General features: G+C 41.5%; 1 protein-coding gene across 2 annotated transcripts in view; it reads left to right on the top strand.

Annotated features, from left to right (window-relative positions):
* The window catches only part of tmtc1 (transmembrane O-mannosyltransferase targeting cadherins 1), an 85,309-nt gene extending 60,191 nt beyond the window's left edge, over positions 1–25,118 (top strand). The window contains exons 13-20 of one of the 2 annotated variants that reach the window (XR_014599120.1): positions 115–217; positions 532–667; positions 1,285–1,429; positions 4,853–4,990; positions 9,856–9,978; positions 14,477–14,554; positions 17,965–18,955; positions 19,110–25,118. Coding sequence is in view for 1 of the 2 variants with exons in the window: in XM_084038497.1 (XP_083894623.1) it covers positions 115–217; positions 532–667; positions 1,285–1,429; positions 4,853–4,990; positions 9,856–9,978; positions 14,477–14,554; positions 17,965–18,090 (849 nt within the window). In the remaining variant the exon portion in view is untranslated. Of the gene's footprint in view, positions 1–114; positions 218–531; positions 668–1,284; positions 1,430–4,852; positions 4,991–9,855; positions 9,979–14,476; positions 14,555–17,964 lie in introns of both variants that reach the window. The other variant, XM_084038497.1, reaches the window with a different exon arrangement.
* Positions 25,119–27,584: the final 2,466 nt, after the last annotated feature.

Here is a 27,584-nt window from a genome sequence, read left to right on the forward strand (position 1 = left end):
AACTCATTACTGCTTACAGTCTGGAATCCAATTAGATGTAGCTGTAGATGATGATTGTCCCTGCAGGAACCTTGGTGGAGTTCATGCCTGCATTGGTCCTGTGTTCTCTCACAGAAACGCTTTGCTGAAGCCAATGAAGTGTATCTGAAAGGCATAGAGAACTGTCCCGACAGCTCCGATCTGCATAATAACTACGGAGTGTTTCTCGTGGATACGGGTGAGTTGGACGAGTAGCTCTCTGGCCCGAGGCTGATGGTACCAAGTATGAATGGTTATGTTATCATGAGTAGTATTCTTATCATAAACATAAAATACTTTGAATGTTGTACAACTATATATTCCGTTTTTCAAAAGTGGGGTCACATTTAATAGATATTTCTTCCTTGTTTCCTTCCAACTGTTTCCTGCCTCACTTCTTTCATCCTTTGTTTACACAATTCTATCCTTCTCTTCTTTCATCCTTGCATGTTTCCTATTTCCTTCCTCCATCACCCGCTTCTTTTCCTTTCTCTTTGCTCTCGTTTTCCCCAGGAGAGGGAGAGCTGGCAGCCGCTCACTACCAGCAAGCTGTTAGACTCAAACCAGCTCACTACGTTGCCATGGTGAACCTGGGCCGCTTGCTCCGATCATCCAATGAGAACACAGAAGCTGAGTCTTGGTACAAGAGGTGAGTAGAGTACCATCTATTTCTACTCAGGGAGATAAACTATTTTTTCAGCCGTAAGGCTACTGCTGTGTGGTTAACGGTGCCTTTGACCTTGCAGAACAACAGGTATTACCGTTCTCATCATTCAAACAAATAATTTATTCCAAACCAAATTTTAAAACCAGGTAGTTGCAGACATTCAAAGTCGATGGCAAAAAGAAGAAGGAAAAAGTTTCCACAATATTATCACGCAATGAATTGTGAATCTGAATGCAAAATCTAAGAATTCACCCTTTTAAAGGTCTGGGGTGGTCCACTATGAGAAGGGGTGACCTGCAGTGGACCACTATAAATATTCATCTCTAATGAATAAATCTGCATATTTGCCATTGTCTGTTCTGAGCAAGACCACGTGTGCTACCTTTGTACTTGTTTCACTGTGAACCCACCGGCCAGTTCTTACAGCAAGCTGTCACTTCTTCTGTAGTGTAGTGAAGTAGGAGGTCGTGAGTGGACACTGATCATGTTGCACACATTGTGATGGTTTTGTGATCACTGTACATGTCACCTAAGACACTTTCTGTAAAGAGAACCAAAATTACAAAAAAAGCCATCCTGTGTGACCTCTGATCCTGCAGGGCACTGAAGGTGACGAGGAAGGTTGACATCCTGACTCCACTTGGAGCTCTGTACTACAACACAGGCCGCTATGAGGAGGCCCTGCAAGTGTACAAAGAGGCTGCAACCCTGCAGCCAGACAGCACCGACATCTGGCTGGCTCTGGTGAACAAACACACAGACAGACAGACACACATTATGGCGCGCGTACACGGTTGGTGGAGCTCCGTGCTTGCTGCGCTTGTTGTGCTTTTTATCGGATTAACTCATTTCTCCACGCATTTCAAACATCGATTTATCAAGCTCTCCAAAACGAAGGATTGTTGCAATATGCTAGAAAACAAAGCATTTGTGCGCATATTGAAAACAGAAACAACTCCCAACGTCAGAGGCAGCACGCAAACAAACAATTGCACCGAGGCGGTATTACTCGCTTCTATATTTGGATCATCAACATCCAGACCCCCACCAAAGTCAGTAAGAAATGTTCAAACACTGGACTCTGGCCCGACAAACTCCACCTGAACAATTTCGGATATGGGCAACTCACCATTTACCGCTAATTTTTAATCCGGTAGTATTGACAGTAGTAGTAGTATTAACAGTAGTAGTAGTATTGACAGTAGTAGTAGTATTGACAGTAGTAGTAGTAGTAGTAGTATTGACAGTAGTAGTAGTATTGATAGTAGTAGTAGAATTAACATTAGTAGTAGTATTAACAGTAGCAGTATTAACAGTAGTAGTAGTATTAACAGTAGTAGTAGTATTGACAGTAGTAGTAGTACTGACAGTAGTAGTAGTATTGACAGTAGTAGTAGTCCATGGTAACAGTGTGAGAAGGATCCATCTCTATCAGGTCCCCGTAGAGCAGAAAGCAGTCATTGATGAGCAGCATCACAGTAGCAGGTGGAGCTACAATACGATGTTTCATCATCAGACCGGTTAGCAGTCGCATCGGTCAAAACCTCAGCAGACCAGAAAAAGCAGCCAGACTGCTGGGAGTAATCCTGGGAGGAGTCCAGTTAGTAACAGTAGAGGTGCTGATGGACACAGACAGTGTCAGGGGGAGAGAGAGGCTCAGTGTGTCACTATAAATCTCCCAGCAGTCTAGGGTTATAGCAGCTTAACTAAGAGCTGGTTCAAAGCTAACCTGAGCCAGCCCTAACTATAAGCGTTGTCAAAGAGAAAGTTTCAAGCCTACTCTTAAATATGGGAACAGTGTCTGCCTCCCGAGCCAGAACAAGAAGACGGTTCCAGAGAAGAGGAGCTTGATTGCTGAAAGCTCTGGCCCTTGTTCTAATTTTGGAGACTTTAGGAACTACAAGTAAGCCTTTATTCTGAGAGCGTAGTGCTCTAGCAGGACAGTAGGGTTTAATGAGCTCTTTAAGATATGATGCTCTGACCATTCAGAGCCTTGTAAGTGAGGAGAAGGATTTTAAATTGTATTCTGGATTTTACTGGGAGCCAGTGCAGAGAAGTAAATACAGGAGAAATGTGATCCCTTCTTCTAGTTTTAGTCAGAACACATGCTGCAGCATTCTGGACCAGCTGGAGAGATTTAAGAGATTTATTTCAACAGCCTGATAATGAGTACAATAGTCCAGCCTTGAGGTAACAAATGCATGGACAGGTTTTTCTGCATCTTTTTGAGACAGCATTGGCCTAATTGTAGTAATGTTACGCAGGTGAAAGTAGGCTGTCCTTGTAGTTTGTTTAATATGCGAGTCAAAGGACAGGTCCTGATCAAAGATAACTCCAAGGTTTCTTACAGTAGTATTTAAAGGGATAGTTCGGAATTTTGGACATAAGACCTATTTTCCAACTCAGCCGGTGTGTTTGAGACGTCTGGAGACGTTTTCAAGACATTTCATTCAGTTCTTCTAGTTGCCGAGTTCGCTTGTGCTATGGCTAGTGCAAGTAAATCGTTCTAGTTAGCATGGCATTATAAACACTCATACCGACTCCACAGTGCACAGTCTCCGTTTGTTCGGCCCCGGTTCTCAGCTCCAGCTGGGACTATCTCGGTCTCCACAGACGCTCGTTCACGTTCTGCCCTTTGAGCATCCCTCTCGCGCAATTCTTCCTCTGTATATTCAGGCTCGTACAGGTACGGTTGGGTTTGGGTGGAAAAAAACTCCTCATCATTGTCTTCAAAAGTTTCAGTATATTCTCCAAAAGTGGCCATTTCTGTGAGATTGAAGAAACTAGCACTGCAGGCTACTCTGCGTCTGTAGCAATGACAGCAGGTAAACAAACAATTATAGAACCGGTAACTTATAAGTGCCAGGTGATATCAGTCCGCTGCTGCCATAGCCTACTAGGAAGTATGACACGCTGCTGCTGCTGAGACATAAATCCTTAAAGATGCAAGTTTGGTTTTATTTCAAACATTCTATCAACACATATGTACATCGATAGTCTGCCGTTACAATGGATTTGCCTCGGGTGCACTGTGGAGTGGGCGAGACTGTTTTTAATGCCTGGCTAACTAGAACCATTGACTTGCGCTAGCCATAGCACAAGCCAACTCGGCAACTAGAAGAACTGAATGAAATGTCTTGAAAACGTCTCCAGCGGTCTCCAACACACCGGCTGATGTGAAAAATAGGTCTTATGTCCAAAATTCCGAACTATCCCTTTAAGGCGATGGCAATCCCATCAATAGTCGCTATATCTTTAGACAGCGAGCTTCGGAGGAGTTTAGGCCCAAGTACAATAACTTCCGTTTTATCTGAGTTTAACATCAGGAAATTGCAGGTCATCCAGGATTTTATGTCATCAACACATGCCTGTAGTTTAACTAGCTGATTGGTTTCTTCAGGCTTGATCGATAGATATAATTGAGTATCATCTGTATAACAATGGAAGTTTATAGTGTCTTCCAATAATATTGCCTAAAGGAAGCATTTATAAGCTGAAAATAATTGGTCCAAGCACAGAACCTTGAGGAACACCGTATTTAACTTCAGTGTGGCTGGAGCATTTGTCATTAACATGCACAAACTGAGATCGATTGGATGAATAGGACTTAAACAATTTCCAGTCTAGATATAAGAATATCATTTTTAAGTTGTCGAATGCAATACTACCATCTAGCAGGATAGTACAGAAACCAGTCCTGTACATGTCTTGCTTGATCTTATAACTAAACTACACTGTCAACTTCATTTCAGGGGAAACATTTTTACAGGACTTAACAGTCGCAGATTTAAACATTTTGAAACACATATTTAATGAACAAAACAAAACAAAATATTCTACAAAAAAAGACAACAAAACTACGTGGTTAGGTTTAGTAAAAATGCCATGGTTTCGCTTGAAATGACAATGAAATTGAAACAAAACAAAAATGCAAACTACTTCTACTTCTTCTAATACTAACACCAGTCTGTTGTTTTTTGTTTCCACCCAATCTTTTGAAATGAATCTGTAATACAATCAAGAGCAAACGTAATCCCTAACAAAATATGCTTCCCTTAGTATAAGTCATATCATTCACAATGCAATTTAGTTGCGTGGGAATGTCATTTCAGGGACAGGATTGTTGTCATACACACACACATATTAACACACACTATTTGTTTCTAGGCTCAGGTTTTAGCCATGGCCGGTCGCAGCAACGAGGCAGAGAAGATGACCCTGGACATCATATCCAGAGAAGGCAGCTGCATCGAGTGTTACCGCCTCCTGTCTGCCATCTACAGCAAGCGTGGCAACTACACAGAGGTATGTGTAAGTGTGTGTCTCACAGTTCTCTGTGTCTGTTGCTCAGAGGTAATAACACACTTTTACCAATAATAAACTCATCACCTCTGCTGTACATCAGACCAGTAGCCATTTGCTGGTGAACCACTGCCACTGTCCCTCCCGTTCTGTTCTATCACCACCATCAGCACTTGTCTGTGTTTCACTTTCCCTGTGACCCAGTTTCACTCTAAATATGAATTCTGTGTTTGAAGTATGCAGTGTTCACACTAGTCTACAAGTCTACAGTACGATAAACTGTGCACTGTGGTACTCCGGTTCTGAAGTACCTTAAACTTGCATTCTCTCTACTGGTGCTGGTAAATAAGTATCATTGCATGGAAGTCTATGGGAAAATGAGCCCACTTCTCACTTGATATATTGTGTCAGTAAACGTTGTAAATGTAACCCACCCCTGGTATTCTGGTATGTGTTGGTGGTCAGGAGGATGTCTGCAAAGGCTGATCGACTGAGAGACGCAGTTATTTGACTTGAATGTAATATTATAATTGTACTATGCTTGAAAGACTCTCACACATTCGTATTGTTTTATACGAAACATCAGTCATTACAGGCTCTTTTGTTGAGTTATGAGGAAATTATTCGACACACAAAATGCAGGACAATCAAGGTAGCCCAAACAAGTTTGGTGAATAATAATATAAAGCATTATTTAATCCGTGTGATACTGAAAGATTAATAAATGAATCTATGTTACCTCTGGCCACTGGATGGCAGTATTGCTCCATGAAACAAGATGATTCATCAACTTTCTATTTTCCTTATCTTTTAACCTACAAATACAGAACTAGTTACCTGTTACTGAAGTCTTTTACTCTCCTTCAGTCCATTAAACACCGTCCTGAGGTTTTTGAGGACAATGGAGGTTGTTCCCCCTACAAGTCGAGTATTAAAATAAAGATTACTTACAGAAGTAAATAATCAACTTAAAAATAAATAATGTTTTTAAAAACACACCCTCTAACTAAATAGGCTGTTTATTATCAATTTTTTATGATAATGTTGGATGCCATTAATATATCTCACCTTACATGGCATGGCAAAACAATGTTTGACAAATGGGTTGTGGTTGAAAAGCTGCTGTTACAATCAACGCTGCTGCCAGTAAACAGCACACTGACACTGTTCATTCCCAAATGGAATATCAATTCAACTGTTCAAAAGTTATATTTTGCAATGTTTACTTGTTAAAGGCAGAGTAGGGTATTTGGGTAAAACCACAGAGACCGTTGCTGCGGTGGAATAGTCTTCTTCTCTTAGGAAGGTTCCTAACTGAAGAAGTGACCCGGGAGTAAACAAGTGGACGCCATGATAAGAGCCCTTCAGATTCTCTAATGCAAAGCCGAATATATAACTTTTTGTGAGTAGTGTATGTCTGCCTGAAAGTCATTATGCAAGATCTGCATGTCGTCTGCGTTCATGAACGGCCGAGTTGTGTGTCATTAAAAACGTAAATGTCCTGTGGGGCGGCTTTATCTCCTTTCCTTTCGTGTTTCCTCTGCATTGAAGTACCTTTCCTAAGCATTTCAGAGTTGGACCAGCTCTTATAATGGCTGAGACTTTCATACTTACAAGTAATTTATTCCAATTAGGAACCTTCCGAAGCAAAGAAGACTTTTCAATGTCAGCCACGGCGTCCTACATGGTGGGAATTTCAAAACCATGGTGTCCTATGGACAGACAAACAGCTTAATTCTCAGAGGAATAGACAGCGCAGCAAAGACACCAAGTGATGTATTAAGACTATAGCCTTACATCTTGATGGCATCCCAGCCATCAGAACAAACTGCCGTAAATGCAACTAAGACCACCCATTAAATATGGAGCACAAAAGAAAATTGTGCACATGTAGCTACTTCTTAAGTCCATACTCTATCTTTCACTTTATGACTTCATGTGACTCATAGTATAGTCTTTTGGGGGGATGCCGAATCCTTTGTGCTTTCTACTAAGAGTACCTGGACCCCTGAGGTGTGTTGTCACCACTGACCAGGACTATCCCCTGAACTGAAGACTTGAGGCTGCTTTTTCATGCTGTCTGTGACCATCCAAGACATCTAGTCTGCCCGAGCATCGGCCTGTGTCATGTAGAGTTCACTGTGATGCCAGTACACTTACACAGCTCCCTCACAACAGCACTTTTAAAATTGCACTCTTGGTCTGAATGCAATTTTGAAGGGAAGCCAAACCGACTTTGCAAATTTCTTGCACGCTTTTTGGTCTTTAGTGGGGTAGGCCTGTGGATGTTGCTGTGGATGCTGAGGAACCTTCTTGAGGCAGCACCACTCACAGTGCTCACACCAAGCTAAATCTCCTGTTTTGCTCATTTGCTTTCTGGTTCTGGTGAGGCCTGGGCCTCTAGCCCCTTTTAAACAGACGATTCCGCCGTAATGGAGGAAAGGCCAGTCAAAATATGCTGCAAATGGGCCATTTAGATAGAACTTTGTGTGTCTGTGTTTAGATAGAACTTTGAGTGTGTGTGAGTTTAGATAGAACTTTGTGTGTCTGTGTTTAGATAGAACTTTGTGTGTTTGTGTTTACATAGAACTGTGTGTGTGTGTGTGTGTGTGTGTGTGTGTGTGTGTGTTTAGATAGCACTTTGTGTATGTGTGTGTTAAGATAGAACTGTGTGTGTGAGTTTAGATAGAACTTTGTGTGTGTGTGTGTTTAGATATAACTTTGTGTGTGTGTGTTTAGATAGAACGCCGTATCGCCTTGTCTCGCCTCTGATGCGGCTCTGTGACGACCTCCGTTGGCGTCTCAGAGGTGTAATATTCTGTTACACCTTTTCGCCTCGGTGAGCGTTTAGACTGACGACGGGGCAGAATAACGGCGGAATTCTCCCGCAACGAAAAGCTTCCCCCTTCCTGTGCTAATTGGCAAGTTTGTAGGAAGTAGGTGACTTCCTGTTTGGATAAAGAAGAGAGAGAGATCACCCGCGTTTACTCTAACCACTTCTGCAGTGGATGTCAAAGTTGAAAGCAGATACACCCACCCCTGGCCCGAGCATCCAGCTTCACTGACACTTCACATACTTAAGGTGGTTGTTGTCTGTCTAAACAGAGAATTGGGGCCTGTAAAATTGGTCGTAGAACATATCTGTCACTGCCCACTTCAGAGAGAGAAACTCCAGTTTGTGGGCAAGATACCTTGTCTCTGCTCTACGTAGATGGATTGGTAAACTGAGAGCTTCGCTCATGAATAAGACCCTGAGATACTTGTACTCCCCCACTTGGGGAAGTGTCTTGAAATCCTGTCCAGGGCTTGCAAGTAGAATTTCCCAAATTGAAATTTGTTCAACAAGTTAATTGGTGATCTTTAGAGGCTTTGGTTAGGGTTAGCTTTAGAAGGAGCCAAGCTGCTTCCAGTCTTAATGTGAAGCTCAAATAAGTTTGGCCTGACTCCAGCTCTACAATAAACACAAAGATATGAAACAGATGATCATGTCACTTATGGCAATATAATTGTACTAACCCTTCCAAATCGGTTCCTTTAACTTACTCGCTCCACTTAATCAGCTCCTTTGCAATAGTTGTAGATTAACTAAAGGCACTGAACATAGAAATAGAATATGAGTAGAAAAGACATGGAACTGTTTTCAGTGGTCATGTACAAAAGAAAATGGTTGATTGTTATTAGCTGTTACAACACATGTCGGTGGGGCTGTAAGCGTGCAGCTCTGGTGACAGATGTCTGGGTAGTCAGCTAGTTAGCTTCTCCAGAGTGGCATGAGTGAGGGAGAGCGGCCATTAGACCCGACCATGCCACTGTTTACCACATGCTGCTTGGCTCATTTTATATAACCAGTGTACCGTTAAAGAATGACAATTCAATTCAATTTCAATTCAATTTTATTGAAGTGTCATATCACAACAGAAGTCATCTCAGGACACATTTAGCAGGACTAAAATACGCTCAAGATTTTCCAGAATCAATACAATTTCAAAGTCCCAACATCACTCAGGGGCAAGCGTTACAGCGACAGTGGCGAGAAAAAACTGCCTTAATATGACAGAATTACTAAGCGAGCTAACTAGCCAACTGTGTGCTGTTGAAGTCACTCTTATTGGCTGTTGTTACATGAAACATCAGTATTTGGAAGGGAAGGAGGCAAATGACAAACGCAAACCTCCCTGCTGAACACGAACAGGAGAAAACTGAATACGTCCGACCACCCCAGTACCAAAACTATAACAGATTAACAAACTAATGTGGCTGTTTGGGAGAAGGTGATGATGTCAAATGCCCATCTCTGCTGGTGCCGCCGCCATCTGGGAAGCTTTTGAGGCTGGGGACTTGGTGAGCCAGACTGAGAACCAGACCACCAATCTGTCAGCAGCAGGCCACCAGACCGGCCACCAATCGTCCTTCTGCACTCACACACATCCACGTGCATATTTAAACAAACAAAGAAACTTAATTACGGTCCAGCCCTAACAAGATGAAGCAGGGATCCTCTGCTCCTGCCTCTGCAGCCCCCAACAACATGGATCAGAAGTCAAATTAAAAAGCACATATCAAATTAATTCATTCTCTCTTCAGTCAGTGTCAGATAAAGTTGCACATGCTCTTCATCTTTGTACGCCTCAGCTTTCTGTCCAGCTCTGCTTGAAATCATTTTTGACTTCCTTTTCTCTGCATGTTCTGCTGCGTTGTCCCCGTCTCCTTTACAGGCCTTCAAGGTTCACAGTAGCAACTTGGAAAGAGGGCTGCTGGGATTTCTGCTGTAAACCAGTAGTGAGTCTTGGACAGCAAGACGCTCAAGTGTGCGTGGGAGTTTTGTGTTGTTAGACGTTCATTTATGTTTGTGTGTGTGTACGTGGCAGGCACTGGATGCTTTGGACAGGGCCCTGCAGCAGAGTCCCAGTGATCTGACCGTGAGAGCAGAGCTGTACTTCTCCAAAGGAAACCAGCTCAGAGAGATGAACCAGCTGGACCGAGCCTTTGAGGTACTGCTCTCTTCTTTCCTCATCTCTCTGTTTCTCTACAGGTTTCCATCCAAATGTTGCACACATTTGAACTGCATGTCAAGAAAATCAACAAAGGAATCTGCTAAGCAATTAATCTGCTAAGTTTAGTTTAGTTTATTTGTTTTATAATTCTGTGGACAGTTGCCTTTAATGTACTGTACTGTCGGCACCCTGAAATACAATCGTTAAAAATATAAAGTACAGTACAGTTATCATTACAGCAAAAGTGTAAAAAGACATACAAACTTATCGCAGTAGGTGCAAGCACAAGCAAGCAATCACAGATGAATACATATTTTATGTTGTACCCACATTTAAAGAGAATCTGATGATGATGAAGGATGCTGCTCACAGCTCAACACATCACCACTGGTCACTGGAAATATTTAAATAACTGATCCAATCAGATGTCAACAAAAATGAGAATCTATCCAAACTGCTACTCGCACCTAACACTATACCATCTAAAAAGAATCTATTATCTTTGTGTCACTGAATGTGGAAGATGCTCCGTGCTACGTAGCAGCATGTTGCAGCAGCTGCTGATTTGCGTTTTGATTTTTCATCACCTTTGAAGTTGTGGTGACAAGGAGAACCCTGAACAGACTGTTGTTTTTATAAATAATAATCCTGAGCAGTCTCTCCTCCACCTACTAGACAGACAGCATACTGATCCAGCTTCTCTATTTCAGCTCCTTCTATAACCCGCCCAATTATGTTGTCACACGGCCTCACTTAAAAACAGCAGCATATGAAATATATATAGTACTTCATCCTATGTTTATATTTTCTATTGTGTATTAATGTATACCTCGTGGTGATTTGTACATTCACATTATGTATATGCGCTGCATATACTGTTGTTGGGGCACTTGCAGGAGCAGATTCGGTTTATTAATAGATACTTCAATAATAATATCAATAAAATGATTGATAAAATACAGATAAAAAGGTCAACAACCTTCACCAAGAGCGCCAATGTCTTCACAGTGTAGAAGAGAACTTGAAAGAGCTACGGTTGGGTTAATGCCAGCAAAATACTATTCTTTGAGACTGACAACCTGCACATATATCCATCCATATATATCCATATATATATCCATATCCATATATAAGATTTCTTATAACTGCAGAACAGGTAGGCACACCAACACTAACAAACATTTGCACACTCATGCCATCATTATAAGCCACATTTAGTCTCTGCATGTTGCTTTTCTTAGCATTATATTTGATATCCAAATCCATACCATATTGAGAACAAACCCTCAGAAGTTGTTGTAAACCAGCTCTATATTGGCAAAATATTACCAAATCATCTGCATACAGAAGGTGATTAATGAGTGTTACCTATCAGTTGGTAGCTTCTCAACATTCAGACACAGATAAAACGCTATATGATCGGCAATGGCAAAATCATAATGAATTTCCATGGTATCCAATGAGGCATGTGCATCAGTTGTACATATACACAGTGATCTAACAATGAGGTAGTATGCCATGCCTCACTGATGGAAGTATAACTATTGTTAGGCAAAAAGCACCTTGCTTCAAGGTATAAACCAGCCTCAGAGCAAAAGTGTAATCATGTCTCCAACAACTAAAATATAGGTTGAGACATTTTCTTGAATAAAATAGCCAACAAATTTTTATATTTAGGTATTCAGCTTCATTCTGACAATACTCACATATGACGTGTTGTCACTAAGGAGTGTCTATGTTTAAGATAATAAACTAAAGGTATCATGACAATTAACTTCTACTCCAAAAGCCCAATCCACACCCAATTTTATATCCTTGATCCACTCAGACGGGAAATTAGTAGAGGCCAGCATTACAATTAAGTCATGACAAAATGTCCTCATTTTAGTGATGAGAAAGTTTAGGAATTCGTCTTCCACTTAGTTTGTTATCAACATTTTTAAAAACCTCAGGGTTTGTACGTCTTGAATAGTAGCTTTTGTTATGCTAACGGTGGCCACTTTTTTCCAGCGAGCAGGATGAAGAAACAGGAGCCCATTGAGGCTTTTTTTGTCCAATAGTTATCTTTTAGCTACTCTGCTATATTGCATTTATCACATTGAGAGGAAACGACCGGAAGCATCTGAAGCTATTTTTCAATAGTGAGTCTATGGAAACTGTCCCAAACTGATTGAGACAGTACTGAGTGTTGATAGAGCAGGCATTAATCTCATTAAGCCTCTCTTCCCAGGATCTGCATTCCCAGTTTGTTTATCAATGGAGTTTTGATAACTATCATTGAGGGGGGATTGATAGATTGTAGTGAGTTGTAGAAGTGCAACACCTTTTTTATTATGGCCCACATTTTGGTGAAGGCACCTATCTAGAACTGAGGGTAAAAGAAGGCAAGCACATAGTTTCTGATTTGCAGAAACCTGATGAATGGTATGCGCTCCCAGGGAGTGAGTAAACATGACAAAGGTTCTACTCCGTTAAAGGTCACCAATAGTGTGAATAGCCCACTCCCTCCACTGTAGGAATTTATCAAACTGGGATGGTAGGAATGAAGGATTCCAACCTATGGGGTGCAGAAAAGACAGAAAACTAGTCCCAAAATGTGTCTTAATTTACTTCCAAATTCTAACCATACTATGTACAATGATGCTTCCATTATAAAAAAATATTTGTCTAAAGCCACTGGAGACATAATCACAGCACCCAAACTAAATAGGTAGCATTGCTCCTGCTCCAGCTTCAGACATTGACAGGGTCGACTGAGTTATCTAATCACATAGAAATTATTTTGATTTTGGTAGCCCAAAATAAGGATAAACGTCTGGGAGAGCAAGCCTGACTTTTATAATCCAAATAAAGGGGAGGATAACCAAGTGGAGGATTTGGACAAAAACACAGGGAGGCATTGGAGAAGGTACGACAGATGGGGCAGGAATATCATTTAAACGTGTTGGTCCTACCAAACAGTGAAATAGGAAGCAATCTCCAAAATATAATGTTAGATCACAATCTGTCCACAAGAGTGGGATAACTAGCTTTCAAAAGTGAGGAAAAATCTTTAGTGACCTGAATCCCTTGATAGTCTGAGGAGAGATTTTAAATGGTAAATATTGTATCAGGGATAGGTCCTTTAAACTAACTGGCATAAGCTCACTTAAGAGCCAGCAGGAACAGGAGTGGCAAGAGGGGACAACCCTGTCTTGTGCCCCTAAACAGGCTGAAGTGGGAGGATAACATTCCATTAGTTAGTACTTGGGGCCCGAGGATTTGCAAAGACTTAAGCCAATGTGTTCTGGTCCAAATTAAGGAGAGAGATAGGCTTATATCCACCAACCTCCTCTGGGTCCTTGCACTTTTTCAAAATACATGTTATGATGGCTTCGTTAATGTTTGTGGCAGAAAAAAAATTTGGAGGGATTGAGGGACCATACAAAGCATGTAAGGTGCAAGTTTGTTAATAAAAGTTTTGTACAGTTCGCAAGGGAACCCATCAGGACCTGGGGTTTTCCCTGCTTTTGAAATTTGAATTGTTTCTTTAAGCTCCTTAAGGGAGATGCCTTTGCTTAGGAAGGTGCAATCTTTGTGTCTAAGGCAGAGGTCTTCAACATTTTCAGGCCAAGAACCCCCAAGGCTTATAGTGACACAGTGGATTACATATCCTACAAAATTGTGTCATTATTAAACCAGGCCAATGATAATGTGTAGTGCAGCCTATGGTCTGGCCTATGATGTACGTATACAATGCTAGGCCATTAAATAACAACTGGTGACAGATTTATATATTTATACAACATATTTTAATTATATGTTCGCATTTCTACATCACAATTTCACAACATCACATTTAACAAATAGGAAGATTTATATTTGCATATTATTAAAAAGTTTGGGATCAAATCATTTCTGGGACCCACTGCAGTAACTCTGCGGACCACCTAGGGGTCATGGACCCCCTGTTGAAGATCTCTGGTCTAAGGGAAGGAAGATTTTTATTATGTAAAAAGCTTTCCATATCATGGGGCCCTGCATTTGTTTGAAAGGAAGAAAGAGATTCGTAGAATTCTTAAAAACTCTTATTAATATCTTTTACTAAGACAAGCTCCCTGTTTGAAAATTTGCTTTAAGAAAATTAAAGCACTTTGAAATCTTAGCCGAAACAATTTAATTATATTGGAAACTCAGTTGCAAAATAAGCTGATACAATGTATAATGTGCTATACAAATAATGTTGCCTTGCCTTGCCTTATACAGGTGCATCACAATACATTTGAATATCATGGGGAAAAGTTCATTTATTTCAGATTTCCATTTAAAAAGTGAAACTCGTGTATATATTGTGGATTAATTACACACAAAGCCTCTATTGATGATTATGGCTTACAGCTCATGAAAACCCAAAATTCAGTATCTCAGAAAATTACATAAGGCAACCACAATGCTGTTCCTTTAGTGTCTCATAAAACATGACACTAACCAGTCTGTTTTTATTCTCCCCCTCTAGAGCTACAAGCTGGCTGTTGAAATGAAGCCTGACCAGTCCCAGGCCTGGATGAATATGGGAGGGATTCAGCACATCAAGGTAGCAAACATCAATTGATTTCAAAAAGTCAAAACACAACAACACTGTCATTCTGTGATTGGTTATACAAACATTGTTTGATTTTCTTAAAGCCAATCCAACATGCTTCCCTTCCCAGTACTCTTGTTAAAACAGTTAAAGGGAAAAATATATTATAGACACAGATATATTCTGCACATCCACATTTAGAAGCCCGAACAATGGAACAAAGCAAAAACCTTGCTTTATCTTGCAGATCTTGAGATGTATGAGATCGAGACACACAAGGCCGTAGCTACCATTGAGGACACCGAGGTCATGTCCTCGGCATTTTTTTTTCACTGATTTCACTTTCCAATTTTTAAAAGTTGACTTTTTTTTCCTTCCATAACCAAGGGAAAATAAGTATAGCGGTACAGCTTTTACAGCTGTTATAGAGCGTGGTCGCAGGTATTATTACAATGTTTCCATTTCATTGTCTTCGCGACAAGTCTATTTTTTTCTCACGAGATATTGTTTTTAACATTCATTTTTTTATGCCGACCGGGGGCGAGCGCGCACGCACCAGATCAGGCACCGATAAAAAACTAAAAAGGAGCCGGTTAGAAATGAAGATAGGAAAAGCACAAAGAATGTCCAGGAGACCCGTCCTCACGAACGAGGGAGGATCAGATCAGATGGTGGCACAGGTTTAGCGATGAGGAAATCGTCACTGTCAGCTGCACATTCTGTCAGCAGGTCCGCTCCATGCAGACACTTTACAATTGATTGGTGCGACTGTTTGATGTGATTTAAAATAAAAGATTCTTCTGTGAATTTCGGGTTCGTTGTGGTGGTATGTCTTCTTGATGCTCAGCCTGGGAAACAGGACAATCAAACGGAGAAACGGAGACGTACTTTTCAGTGTTTACTTTTCTTAACTAGCCGGCTTCATCACCATGACAGCGACCAAACAATCACAACTACTAGGCTACTGAACCAATCACAGGCCAGGGGAACAGGGTCTATGACACACACGTAGGAACATGAATAGGCCGATACAAAATATCTAACAACTAATTTACATCTGTCAACAATTAATTAAATTTACTATACCCAAACATATCCCAACTTAACACTATTTCATTGGTTTGTGGTTGGGAATTATTGAAACAGGGTGATAAGCAACTGCAGAGCAGTGCAGGGATGTAAAACCAAGGGGGCCGTTCAGGCCAGGAGGACTTTTGTTTTGAGGGTTGAGTTGGGATTGACCTCGGTATTTGAAAAATCCTGGCTACGGCCTTGGAGACACATGTTCAACTGCTAGTGGAAGATATGCTTGCTAGGAATAAGGATTTACTGTAACTGACTTTCGGACAAACTGAGAAATTACATTAAAATGCCACAATAGAAACATGTTGTTGAGAAAGACTGAGGAGATTATAGCAGGTGAGCTGAGCCAAGTGCCTGAACAACAAGCTATGGTACTCCATTCGGCGGAAGAAGTCAAACAAGTAAAGAACCTTATCAAAGACAAAGATGAGACAATTAACAGTTAAGCGCAAATCATTGATGACCTTGAACAATACACAAGAATGGAGGATCTAATCATGAGCGGACCGGACAAACACCAAACATAAGCCAGAGACAAAGACGGGGAGGACTCCTTGACAGAGTGACATCACACGCTGGAACACCAAGTCATAAAGGTCAAAAACAACGTCTGCCGTGATATTAAGGCTTGTGAATCGAAAGCACAAGACTGAGATTCTGAAGCAGGCAAGGAAGCTGAAAGGGGGGCAGGGTGTACTTGGATCTTACAAAAAGGAAGCCGACATTGCCAGACATGCATGCATCCTCAGGAAACAAAACAACATACAAGCAACATTGACAAGAAACTGCAAAGTAATGACACAGGGAAATTTAATATAAGAGAAAGCCTAAGTAGTTGTGCTCAGAGAAGAGCTAGACCAATACAGACATGTAGTTACACTCTTGCCTGCTGCTGTTGAATGGAATGAAATGGAATATTTCCTTTTCGAGACTGATTGCTGTGGATTGTGTGGTCATTGGCTCGGTTTGTGTTGGGGAGTGTTTGCATGCACTGAATGAAAATTCAATCATTGTAAATATGGAGGATGATTTTCTTGAAAAGACAAAAATGAGAAGTAAGAACTATAAAACAAAATGACAGATCTTGCTGAGGAGTAATCCGTCCCTGTTCAGAGACATTGATCAGAAGGACTTTATAGACACTGGCAAGGATTGTCTGGGTGATACACAAACTACCTAGTAGGTACAACAATCTGAACTTCCAAACAACAAAAAATACACAGAATACAAATGGTATTAATTTGAAAATAATTCAATAACAAGATTTTACAATACCATTAACATCAACTGTGAGTACTACACAAATGAACAATTAACTGTAATGTGAAAATGGAAGGTACTTTATCAGTGAAACATATCAATAGAAGTCTCAATAGAAACTCATGTAAAAATGTTATCTGTCAATTCAAAACAGTTTAATGTTATTGCTCAATCTGATACTTTGACAATAAAGTTTACGATATTGAAAGGATGGTAGCCCGATTGATTTCATACAAATTAAATCATTTTCTTGTTAAATATTTTCAATAATCAATTCCTCCAAAAAGGCTCCAGCCCCCCCGTGACCCTAAATACAGGATAAGCGGTAGAAAATGGATGGATGGATGGAATTCCTCCAAAAAGCTGTATTCCAATATTGCTCCCTACTGAAGCACAACATAATTGGTGATGTCCTCATAAACTCATACCTGGTCAAAGAAGTCAACTTTTACAAATCGCAAAAAAAATATTAGTAATAACTTCTGTTATTATTGTCAATTGTTTTATTGTGTTCTCACCATATGTGAAACCATCTTTCACTCACATTACTTTTTGGGGTCATTTGTATTTATTTGTGTCACTTGCACTAGATATGTCACAGAGGAGGCGGAGCTTCCCTCCACATGTCTCCAACCAGGTTTCCTCCATCACGGCTGAAATAAACACTATTGCTGCTTTGTATGTGTTGAAGTCTCAGATCCACCAGGAAACCAAACACCGTCCTGTCTGGGTTCATGACATCATCATGACATCATCCAGAGGTGCTCGGCGGAGTTCACAAAGCTGGATTCACTTGATCTAGCAAGACCCACGTGGGCTGGTTTACCACAGCTGGAGGAACCCAGAATAAACTATTTAGCCGTTTCCTCCATTTCTGATTCAGTAACATCAGGACCACTGCATCTATTCCCATATCTGCATTGACTTTGTTTGCAATCGCACAGGATGGAAATTTGGTTTGGTGTGAACACAGCATTACTCCTGTTAATTCCTAATGTTGTGGAGTTCCTGCTAGTTCTGGATTGAGAACAATACATACATTGTTTGTAAGTGGTTTATTGTTCTGTGTGTGTGTGCAGGGGGATTATGCAGCAGCCAGGATGTACTACCGGCGAGCCCTGCTTCTGAGCCCTGGCTCCAAACTTCTGAAAGAAAACCTGGCCAAGCTGGACCGGCTGGAGAAGAGACTGACAGGGGGAGCATAGACTGCCACGGTTCCCCAGACACTGCACCATCCTGGGAACAGATCAGAGGAGCAGGGCACAGCCCAGCCCTCTGGGGCTCACACACCAGGCTGGACCTGACCTACGAGGGCCAGCCTCAGAGCAGAGGAGGAGGGTGAACTTGTCGGGCGGTGGACCAGGTGTGCTAGAGTCAAAGAGACTGGTCTAGCCACAGTCCAAAAGCCTTTTCCTTGGGGGAGCAAAATGGAAAACCACTGGGATCTCTGTGTGCTGCCCCGTCTGCATCAGCTTTACTTCAACATGCTCATCTGGTGTTGATTTATTATTTAGGTTCATGTGAAGGCATTTTTCCTTATGGCACTTAATCACAGATGGTATTCCAGTCCTTATTCTATGTATTTACATTAGTGCAGTGAAAGTGTGTGTGGAATGAGCATGGGAACAGTATGTGTAACAAAATAACCTAAGCTCAGAGTCTCAAAGTGGTCGGTCAGCATTGACCAGGAAAGAGTCAGAGTCGTCGACAAAGTAATTGTTTTGCAAGTCACAAGCAACGTTGGGAAGCTGCTTTTAAGGTGCAGCTCACGAAGATACAGGCTACTCTTAATTGTAAGTAATTAAAGTATGCTTGAAAATAGTAAATAAATAGGACAGGTCAACTTCTGTTCTCACTCTCTCCCTGCTTTGTGCTGTCAAAGCAGCCCAGTTGCTTGATTCTCTCCTAAATCAAGAAGAGTGGGAGACACTGAGTGCAGAATCTGCTCAGACTATGGAGTATCACCAAGAGGAAATAAGGATATTTGGTCGTGCTGCTTCGTGGAATAACAGCCTGCGACTGAGAACTTTGAAATGTCTTAGAAAATGGCAACGCAACCTGTACGCTCCCGTTAAAAAACTTCATTATAGGTAGTGCAACTGTTCAAGACGAGTCACAATTAAGCTGAGAGTTCTGAGCTTATATTAAACAGTCCCAAAATTGAAATCTCCTGAACATTTTAAATTTTTTCGTGTCGTTCTGCAGACAAACTAACGTATTAGAGTTGGAAGCATCGTTCGTGTCTTTTTCCCTGCGACCTGGATGACCTTAAAAAAACCATTGTTGGCTTAAGGTAACAAAACCTCTTGGTTAGTTTTAAGAAAACTGTCACAGACACATCACTCCACAACGCCTTGGGACAGGTGGTGTCCAAGACCAGTCAGGTGGTTAAGTTCTGTGTTGTTGTCATTCATGTGTCCACCATGAAAAATAACCTTTATTAACTTTACATTGACACTGTTTTAGTGCTGAGAGACATGTCCCTGTACATGAAACTGATTGATTGTATTTTGTGACTTTTTCATGACCTGCTGTGAGACTAGGCCGTTATATCCCATCGATCAAAGTTTTAACTGTAATATTAAGACAACCGAAATTGAGATAATTCAATTAGACCCCGTTGGCCTCCTTGAACTACAAACACCATCATCCACTGACAATAGTGCAGTGGCATTACAGAGTGGTGTTTCTTTTACCTAACATCTTTCACCAAGAATGAACACACCCACTTGCAGAGGGCACATTAACCAATGGTAAAGTTCAATGTATGCCTTCTGGCAAGGGTTTTTATTAAAACTAGGGTTGGTAATCTTGAAAAAAAAACTGCAAGAATTTGCTAGATTTTAAAAACCATTGAACCAAAACAACCAGCCCATTGTTTCCAATTCCTTTCCAATGAAAGTAGCAGCACAAGCTCTAAAGCCACTCCCCCAAAAATGATCACAATGAACAGAAACATATGACCAGAACAGGAAACATGGCTGTTGTAGTACTTATCGCTGTTAAGATAGCAGCTTGTGGAAAACTCTGGTGAAGCTCAATGGGCCTCATTCATGAAACGGAGCGGAACCATTAGGGGGGGAAACCTTTTGCAGAGGTAAATTTCCGTGTGTTTCAGATTTATCAAAACGTTAGTAGCTACAAACAAATTTCCTCCTGCCTCCAACTGCTCATAGAACTAGTGTAAAAAAGCAATGCACATAAATAGTGCTTGTCATTATCAGAAATTATAACAGTAATGCCTTCTGTGCTCTGTCATTTTCACATTATGCAGATGGCTTTAAAACACTAATTTTGAATATGACAAAAGATAAGAAATATAGAACACATTTAGCTACATGAGTGGTCAATTTGCATAATTAAGCATCCGGCACCTGAGAAGAGGGGAACGAGGAACCATCCAAGCTGTATACAGTAAGGATGGGACACTGTTGACCTCACCTGAGGAGGTAATCGGGCAGTGGAAGGAGCACTTTGAGGAACTCGTGAATCCGACTGATACTGTAGAGACAGAGTTGGAAGCTGATGGAGGATCATTGTCAATTTCCCTGGTGGAAGTCACTGAGGTAGTCAAACAACTCCTCAGTGGCAAAGCCCCGGGAGTGATGAGATCTGTCCAGAAATGTTGAAGGCTTTGGTGGTGGAGGTGCTGTCTTGGATGACACTTCAACATTGCGTGGAAGTCAGGGACAGTGCCTAAGGAGTGGCAGACCGGGGTGGTGGTCCCCCTGTTCAAAAAGGGGGACCAGAGAGTGTGTACTAATTACAGTGGTATCACACTACTCAGCCTCCCTGGTAAAGTCTACTCCAAGGTGCTGGAGAGGAGGGTTCAGCCGATATTCGAACCTCTGAATGAAGAGGAACAATGAAGGTTCCGTCCTGGGCGTGGAACAACAGACTAGCTCTTTACTCTCATGAGGATGCTGGAGGGAGCCTGGGTATATGCCCATCCAGTCTACATGTGTTTTGTGGACTTGGATAAGGCGTATGACCGGGTCCTCCGGGATATTTTGTGGGAGGTGCTGCAGGAATATGGGGTGAGGGGGTCACTTCTCAGGGCCATCCAATATCTGTACTCCCAAAGTGAGAGCTGTGTTTGGGTACTCTGCAGTAAGTCAAACTTGTTTCCAGTGGGGGTTGGCCTCCGCCAGGGCTGCGCTTTGTCACAAATCCTGTTTGTAATATTCATGGACAGGATATCGAGGCGTAGTCGGGGGGAGGAGGGTTTGCAGTTCAGTGTGCTGCTGATCGCATCGCTGCTTTTTGCAGATGATGCTGGCATCATCGGTCTGTGACCTCCAGCACTCACTGGATCGATTCACAGCTGAATGTGAAGCAGTCGGGATGAGGATCAGCACCTCTAAATCTGAGGCCATGGTGCTCAGCATGAAACTGGTGGATTGCCTGCTCCAGGTAGGGAATGAGTCCTTAAACCAAGTGAAGGAGTAAGAGTACCTCGGGGTCTTGTTCATGAGTGAGGGGACAATGGAAAGTGAGAATGGCCGGAGAATCGGAGCAGCGGGGCGGTATTGCATTCGCTGTACCGCTCCGTTGTGAAAAAAAGAATGCTGAGCCAGGAGGCAAAGCTCACCTATGGTCATGAGGGATGGGTCATGACCGAAAGAACTAGATTGCGGGTACAAGCGGCCAAAATGACTTTCCTCAGGAGGGTGGCTGGCGTCTCCCTTAGAGATAGGGAGAGAAGCTCAGTCATCCGTGAGGGACTTGGAGTAGAGCTGCTGCTTCTTTGCGTGGAAAGGAGACAGCTGAGGTGGTTCGGGCATCTGGTAAGGATGCCCCCTGGGCGCAAGTCCGGTCCACCCTGGCTTTCTGGCCACCAACACGGTCCAGTGCACAGATCTGTCTCAAATGCCCGAGATAGAAATTTCCCTGGACCCGAACTACATCCAGTTCATTTCCAGGAATCCACAACAAGCCAAGATCAAACAGGGATTTCACACTGGATTTCCAAATATAATAGGAGCAATAGACTACACCCACATAGCGATAAAAACACCGTCACACAACGAATGCAATTAGAGAATGGGATTTCATTCCATCAATGCTGTTAAGTCCCATGTGGTGGAACCAGGGGTAAATAAGGACAAAACACAACAACCGAAAGATATTGAATGAGTCAAAGTAGAAGGTGGCAAAATTAAAGAGTTTTATTTTCCAAATAAAATAAATGAACAGGGCCATCAAAACAAAGTGAGGGAAGAAGGGACAACAAGGGAGTTGCCAAACAAATGAAAAAAGTACAAAACGAAACCAGGCCTAACTACTCACTAAACTCTGTAACCAAAGCCAAACAACAAAAGGGCCTACTCTGCTTATCTGATTCAGGAAAAAAAGGGTGACAACAACCAACTGACCTAGTGCGTTAACCAACAAGTACCTACGTGAACGATGTGTAGGGTACCCAACTTACCTAGCCTCCTACTTTCCACTATGTACCTTGTACAAGTGTAACTTGGACAAAACACAAAAGAAAGGCTGTTGCAGCAACCAGCATGCCAGCAGAGCTCAGAGAGAGAGGGTGAATGGCACAGGTGTCTCCATTTATTGACGGGCCTGACATCTGATTGGCCACAGCAAGGGTTGAGGGAAAAACCACTCTTGCCCACCTGTGGAGAAGAGAAGGGGGAGGGGGAAAGCAGACAGGAGGAGAAAACAGGCACACAGATCCCAGGCCTGTAACAATGTACTAATAATACACCTGCACTAAGTGAACTGAACAACAGCACCTCAATGTCTGTTGGAGAAAAGTGGGTGGAAAAAGAATTTTCACATGGTTCTTAAACGGACGTCTTGTTACCATATATGGTTCATTGGGGGCCTTTCTGAATGCAAATGACCCCAAATGTGCACGAGCATGGTGATTTACAACATGTCGAATTTATCAACGCTGGTGTGAGTATGAGCGCCGTGTTTGATAAATACAGATTTTTTTTTGTACTTACACACATTCTAAATGAGATTCCTAAGACAGCATTTAGAACCTTTTCTACGCAATGTTGATAAATGAGGACCCTGGAACTTGAAGGAGTGCACAGCAGTCACAGTGCTGATGTGTATGGTGAAGGGGGCAGTGATGGGGGGCTCCTCCTGAAGTCCACCCCCATCTCCACAGTTGTTCCATCTCCCGTCTGTTTCCAGACTCATCTCCGTCTCGAATGAGGCCGATGGCGGTTGTGTCGTCTGCAACAGACGGGTCTCCTGAGGTGCAGTCATTTCTGTAAAGGGCAGTGGGGAGAGCACACATCCCTGAGGGGCATCAGTGCTGACTGTCTGAGTGCTGGATATGATTTTACCCAACACCACCTGCTGCCTCCTGTCAGAAATGTGAATGGGTTTATTAAATCAACTTAATCTCGCGTTGCCAAGGCTACATACATAATAATCATAAAAATAACAAATCACAAGATTTTAAAGCATTTTCTTTTAACTTCTTGGATGGATCATTGGACAGAGGACGCAGCCATGAAGGCTTTACCTGCCCCTGTCACACCACTACTAACAGAAGAAAATAACATCTCTTTCCTCAGCTCCACTTTATTATGTATTGATATAGGGCTGGGAGTGCTATTGTAAAGTGCAACTTCACCTTGTTGGTTCCTCCTCATCCACCTGTCAAACTTCAATCTCAGCATCGGAAAAGTTTGTCATTCTCTGCCTCTCTTTCTTTGCTTGCATCATGTCTGCAGGTCGACAGGCAATCATCACCTCCTTGTATGGTGCTTTATGGGCAGGATTTATGCTAATTGCTGACCAGCGGATTGATTGGTGTTCATCAACATACACACGTGCTACGATCAAGTCAGTTTTCCTCAGCACTCATGAATCTGGAGGTTTTTAGTATGGAGGTGATTTATGTGCAAATCGACTCACAGATTTACTCATATTTCATGAATGAGAGTGTATGGGCAGACACCATTTCATTCATTCATCAATCATTTGGTCCAAATGGAATCCACATAAGAAGGCTTATTACATTTCAGCACAGATAATGGATTTTTTTTCTTTTTTTTGTCATAGCCTTTCATTCATCGATTGTTATCACAATTTCTACGACTATAAGATTGAAAGCCCGATCTTTAATGCAAATCAGCAACACCTGGCAATATTTGTCATTTAAACCAGCAATAGTCGGTATCAACTAAAACAGAATTAACCCTAACCCAGAGGTATCATCTGTTGTCTGTCTGCGGACTGAACTCACTGCCACATAATGACAAATAAACCAGCATTTACTGAAGAGATACGGTTGAAAGCCCAAAAAAGTGATTAAGTAGACCCCGTTGAAGGAATTAAGAGAATGGTTTGATGCAAGATTGACTTTAATCCCACTCTGCGGGAGTGAATCAGTGAACACAGAATAACAAAATGGAAAATCTATAAATATATCAGATTTTAGGAGAAATGTAATAAGATTCATAACAGCTTCTTTCTCTTTAGACATAAAATATACTATGTTCATCTGACCTCCATTTCCAGAACTGACTGCAGTCATACAGCAATGCTGTGTCCACACCAAATGCAATGCACATTTCCCCCTTGAATTTGGCTACAGTTTAATTTATGTTTTTTGGAGTCTTTTGTATGGCGCTCACTAGATGCCATGCTGTCTGATTTCATGACATCCTCCAGAGGTGCTTGATGAATTTCACTAAGCTGGATGAACGCAAAATATACTTTTAGCTGTGATTTAATTCCAATGAACGGATAAAAATTATGCTGAAAAAAAGAGTCTGGTTGAAGGGTGCTAGGCTATGCTACCATTGTAGCTGCCCCATCAACAAAGGCTTTATTGACAGTGTTACAAAAATTTAGCTCAAGTTGAAATATTTAAACTTGTGGAAACATAAGAATACACAAATGAGGTCAAATTCACTAAGTTAGCGTGAATTTGCATCTATTCACGTCCATTAGCATCTTTGCATTGACTTTGTATGCAATTATGCAGCATGAAAAGTTCGCTTCACGTTTGGTGCGAACACAGCAGACCTGATATTGTGAACCTTAGTAGTACAAGTATAATACATTTTGTGAGGAGTTGAAACGTGTGGCTCCATGCGTACCATAGCCTCTGAAGATGTTTGGTTGCTTGTTGTGGTTTTCTTTACAGTGATATTAATTGTGAATTTTGTTGTGGAATGGTAATGGGATGAACGTGAAATGACTTGCGCAATGACTGACTTGCACCAGGAAAATAAAGTATATGTTTATTAAATGTTTCTGGAGTTAATTCTATTAATGTCTTAGCATGAAAAATTCCCTTCTAACCCTTTTAGATTCAATAATATCTGCTGAAAAAACTATTTTTCCAACTACTTTTTTTTATATTGAAACTAAATATTTTTTCATCCTGGAAAAAAATATGATGCATGCATCATCAGCTAGTACAGACCCCTTTCAACTAATAATATCATGACATCACACCATCAATCAGTCAGAGCTAGAGAAGGTCTGTTACGGCCCTGGCCGTATTGTAGTAGGTGTGTGTATTTTCTTGCTTGTTTTTCCTTCCTTTTCTGTGTGCCTGTGTTTTTGTTCGAGTGAGTGCTCTGCTGGTGTGAAGATCTATTCCATCAAATCCAGGTGCTAAATTGTCTGATGACCCACGAGTTTAAAACTGCACCAGTTCCACACCGTCTCGGCTGTGTGGTCTTCATCCTCCGTCTCCCAAACCTTTTTGCCATGTGCATTGTGTAGTAGTATTAGCTTTGAGCCTAAGTGCTTTGTTTGATTTATTTGTGTGAATATATTAAGTCACCATTTTGCATCATAATGTGTTTGGTAGGGCTGAGCTGCCATTTTTCCTTAGTTGAAGTTTTCTCCTGTTTTTGATTTATTGTAGGGAGTTAGTTTATTGATTGTCCTTTTGTTTGTTAGGTTTTATCCTGCCCGTGGTAGGCAGGGCTTTTTGTTTAAGAGTAACATTGTTTTGGCCTTAGTTCACCCTGAAGTCTTTAAGTTATTTTTATTTTGTGTGGTATGAATAAACCCGGCCCTGTGATAGACTGGCGTCCTGTCCAGGGTGTACCCTGCCTTCGCCCAATGATAGCTGGGAACGGCTCGAACGCCCCCGTGACCCTGAAATACAGGATAAGCGGTAGACAATGGATGGATGGATGGATGAATAAACCCTACATTATTTATACTCAGAGAAATTATTCTGTGATTTGGTTAGGGGGATCGGGCGTGAACACGTACACATATGTGTGTCTTTATTTCCCTTAGACAGTGGCATAGTAAGGTCGTGAACTAATCTTTTCCCTTTTCTTCTTTTATTATTAATTATAACACAACAAATCATACCAAGAGAGCAGAATTTACAGTCACATTTTTTGCACATGTTTCTTGTTGACCCAGTATATACACATACACAACACACAAAAACATCTAAACAATCAGAACAAAACAATCACGTAACAAAGACACACAAGGGGGAGAAATGTACAAACGTATTATAATTAGTTAGCTCAAGTGCAGCTTATTGTTGACCATTCACTTTCAAAATACAGACTGAAGTTTGGCCTTTTGACCCGATATGGAGCTTACTCCAAGAGTACAGAGTTTTGGATCCAATCTCTGTTTGACCAGAGGACCAAACATGATGTGATCCCAGAACATGACCACATTAAATAAGAATTAGTGCCTACTAGTTTATGGAATTTATTGACACGTTGCAGTGGATGAGTCATCATCTCTATCTTTATTTCTGGACTAATTTTTTTTAACTTGCGTGGCTCTGAGTCTTTTAGCAGAATCCTCCAGCTAAATTCCAGGCTTCAGTCAGTGTGCAGGTATCACACCATGATGTTTATCAACAATTTGAACTAGCTCTGGAACCACGTTTCACTGTTCCAAAGGGACGAGATTCACCCAACTTACCATGGTAGTCCGACATCTAGTGATGTCCAAATGAAGCTTTGTGAAGCATTTTCTTTATTTTCTGAGCCCAATAGATGGCGCTCTCTGTTCAACAAAGGGTTGAAGGCCGATATATTTCCATTGCTTTCAACCCTTTGTTGAACAGAGAGTGCCATCTATTGGGCTCAGAAAATAAAGAAAATGCTTCACGAAGCTTCATTTGGACATCACAACCGACATCCAACATGTGTTTCAATCATCCCCACATGCATGACTGTTTTCCCAGCACACGCCCATCACCCATCTCTTCCTCTAGCCCCCTCTACTGTCCTCTCAGCACATTTTACTCTGTCATGCTCCAACAGATCCGCTGCTCCATCTTCCATAAAAATCTTCATATCCCACCATGGTTCCTTCACATCACGCTCATCAACATCCCTCTGCTGCACATCTCACAAATCTCATCCAAATCCCTCTCTTTTAAACATTTTATTACCTTTAATATGTCAGACTTTTTTTTATTATCACTGAGACATGGCTCATGGCTCAGGAGGACTGCACCTCTCTGATAGAAGCACGTTGAAAAGGGCAGGCAGCGGACGCAACAAACACCAAAACAGAAAAGCGCTCCGAAGGGGAGGATACAAAATAAAAGGCTAATACTCGTCTACTCTAGTGAGGACTATCTATGAACTTTAATCAACAGAAAACGCTCCAAAAGGGAGGAATATAACAATAAACACTAACAGGGCTGAAGAACAGAAAACACTCCAAAAGGGAGGAATATAACAATAATTACTAACAGGGCTATAGAACAGAAAAG

This window comes from Eutrigla gurnardus (genome assembly GCF_963514095.1).
Source record: "Eutrigla gurnardus genome assembly, chromosome: 21".
In the NCBI taxonomy this organism is placed as follows: domain Eukaryota; kingdom Metazoa; phylum Chordata; class Actinopteri; order Perciformes; family Triglidae; genus Eutrigla; species Eutrigla gurnardus.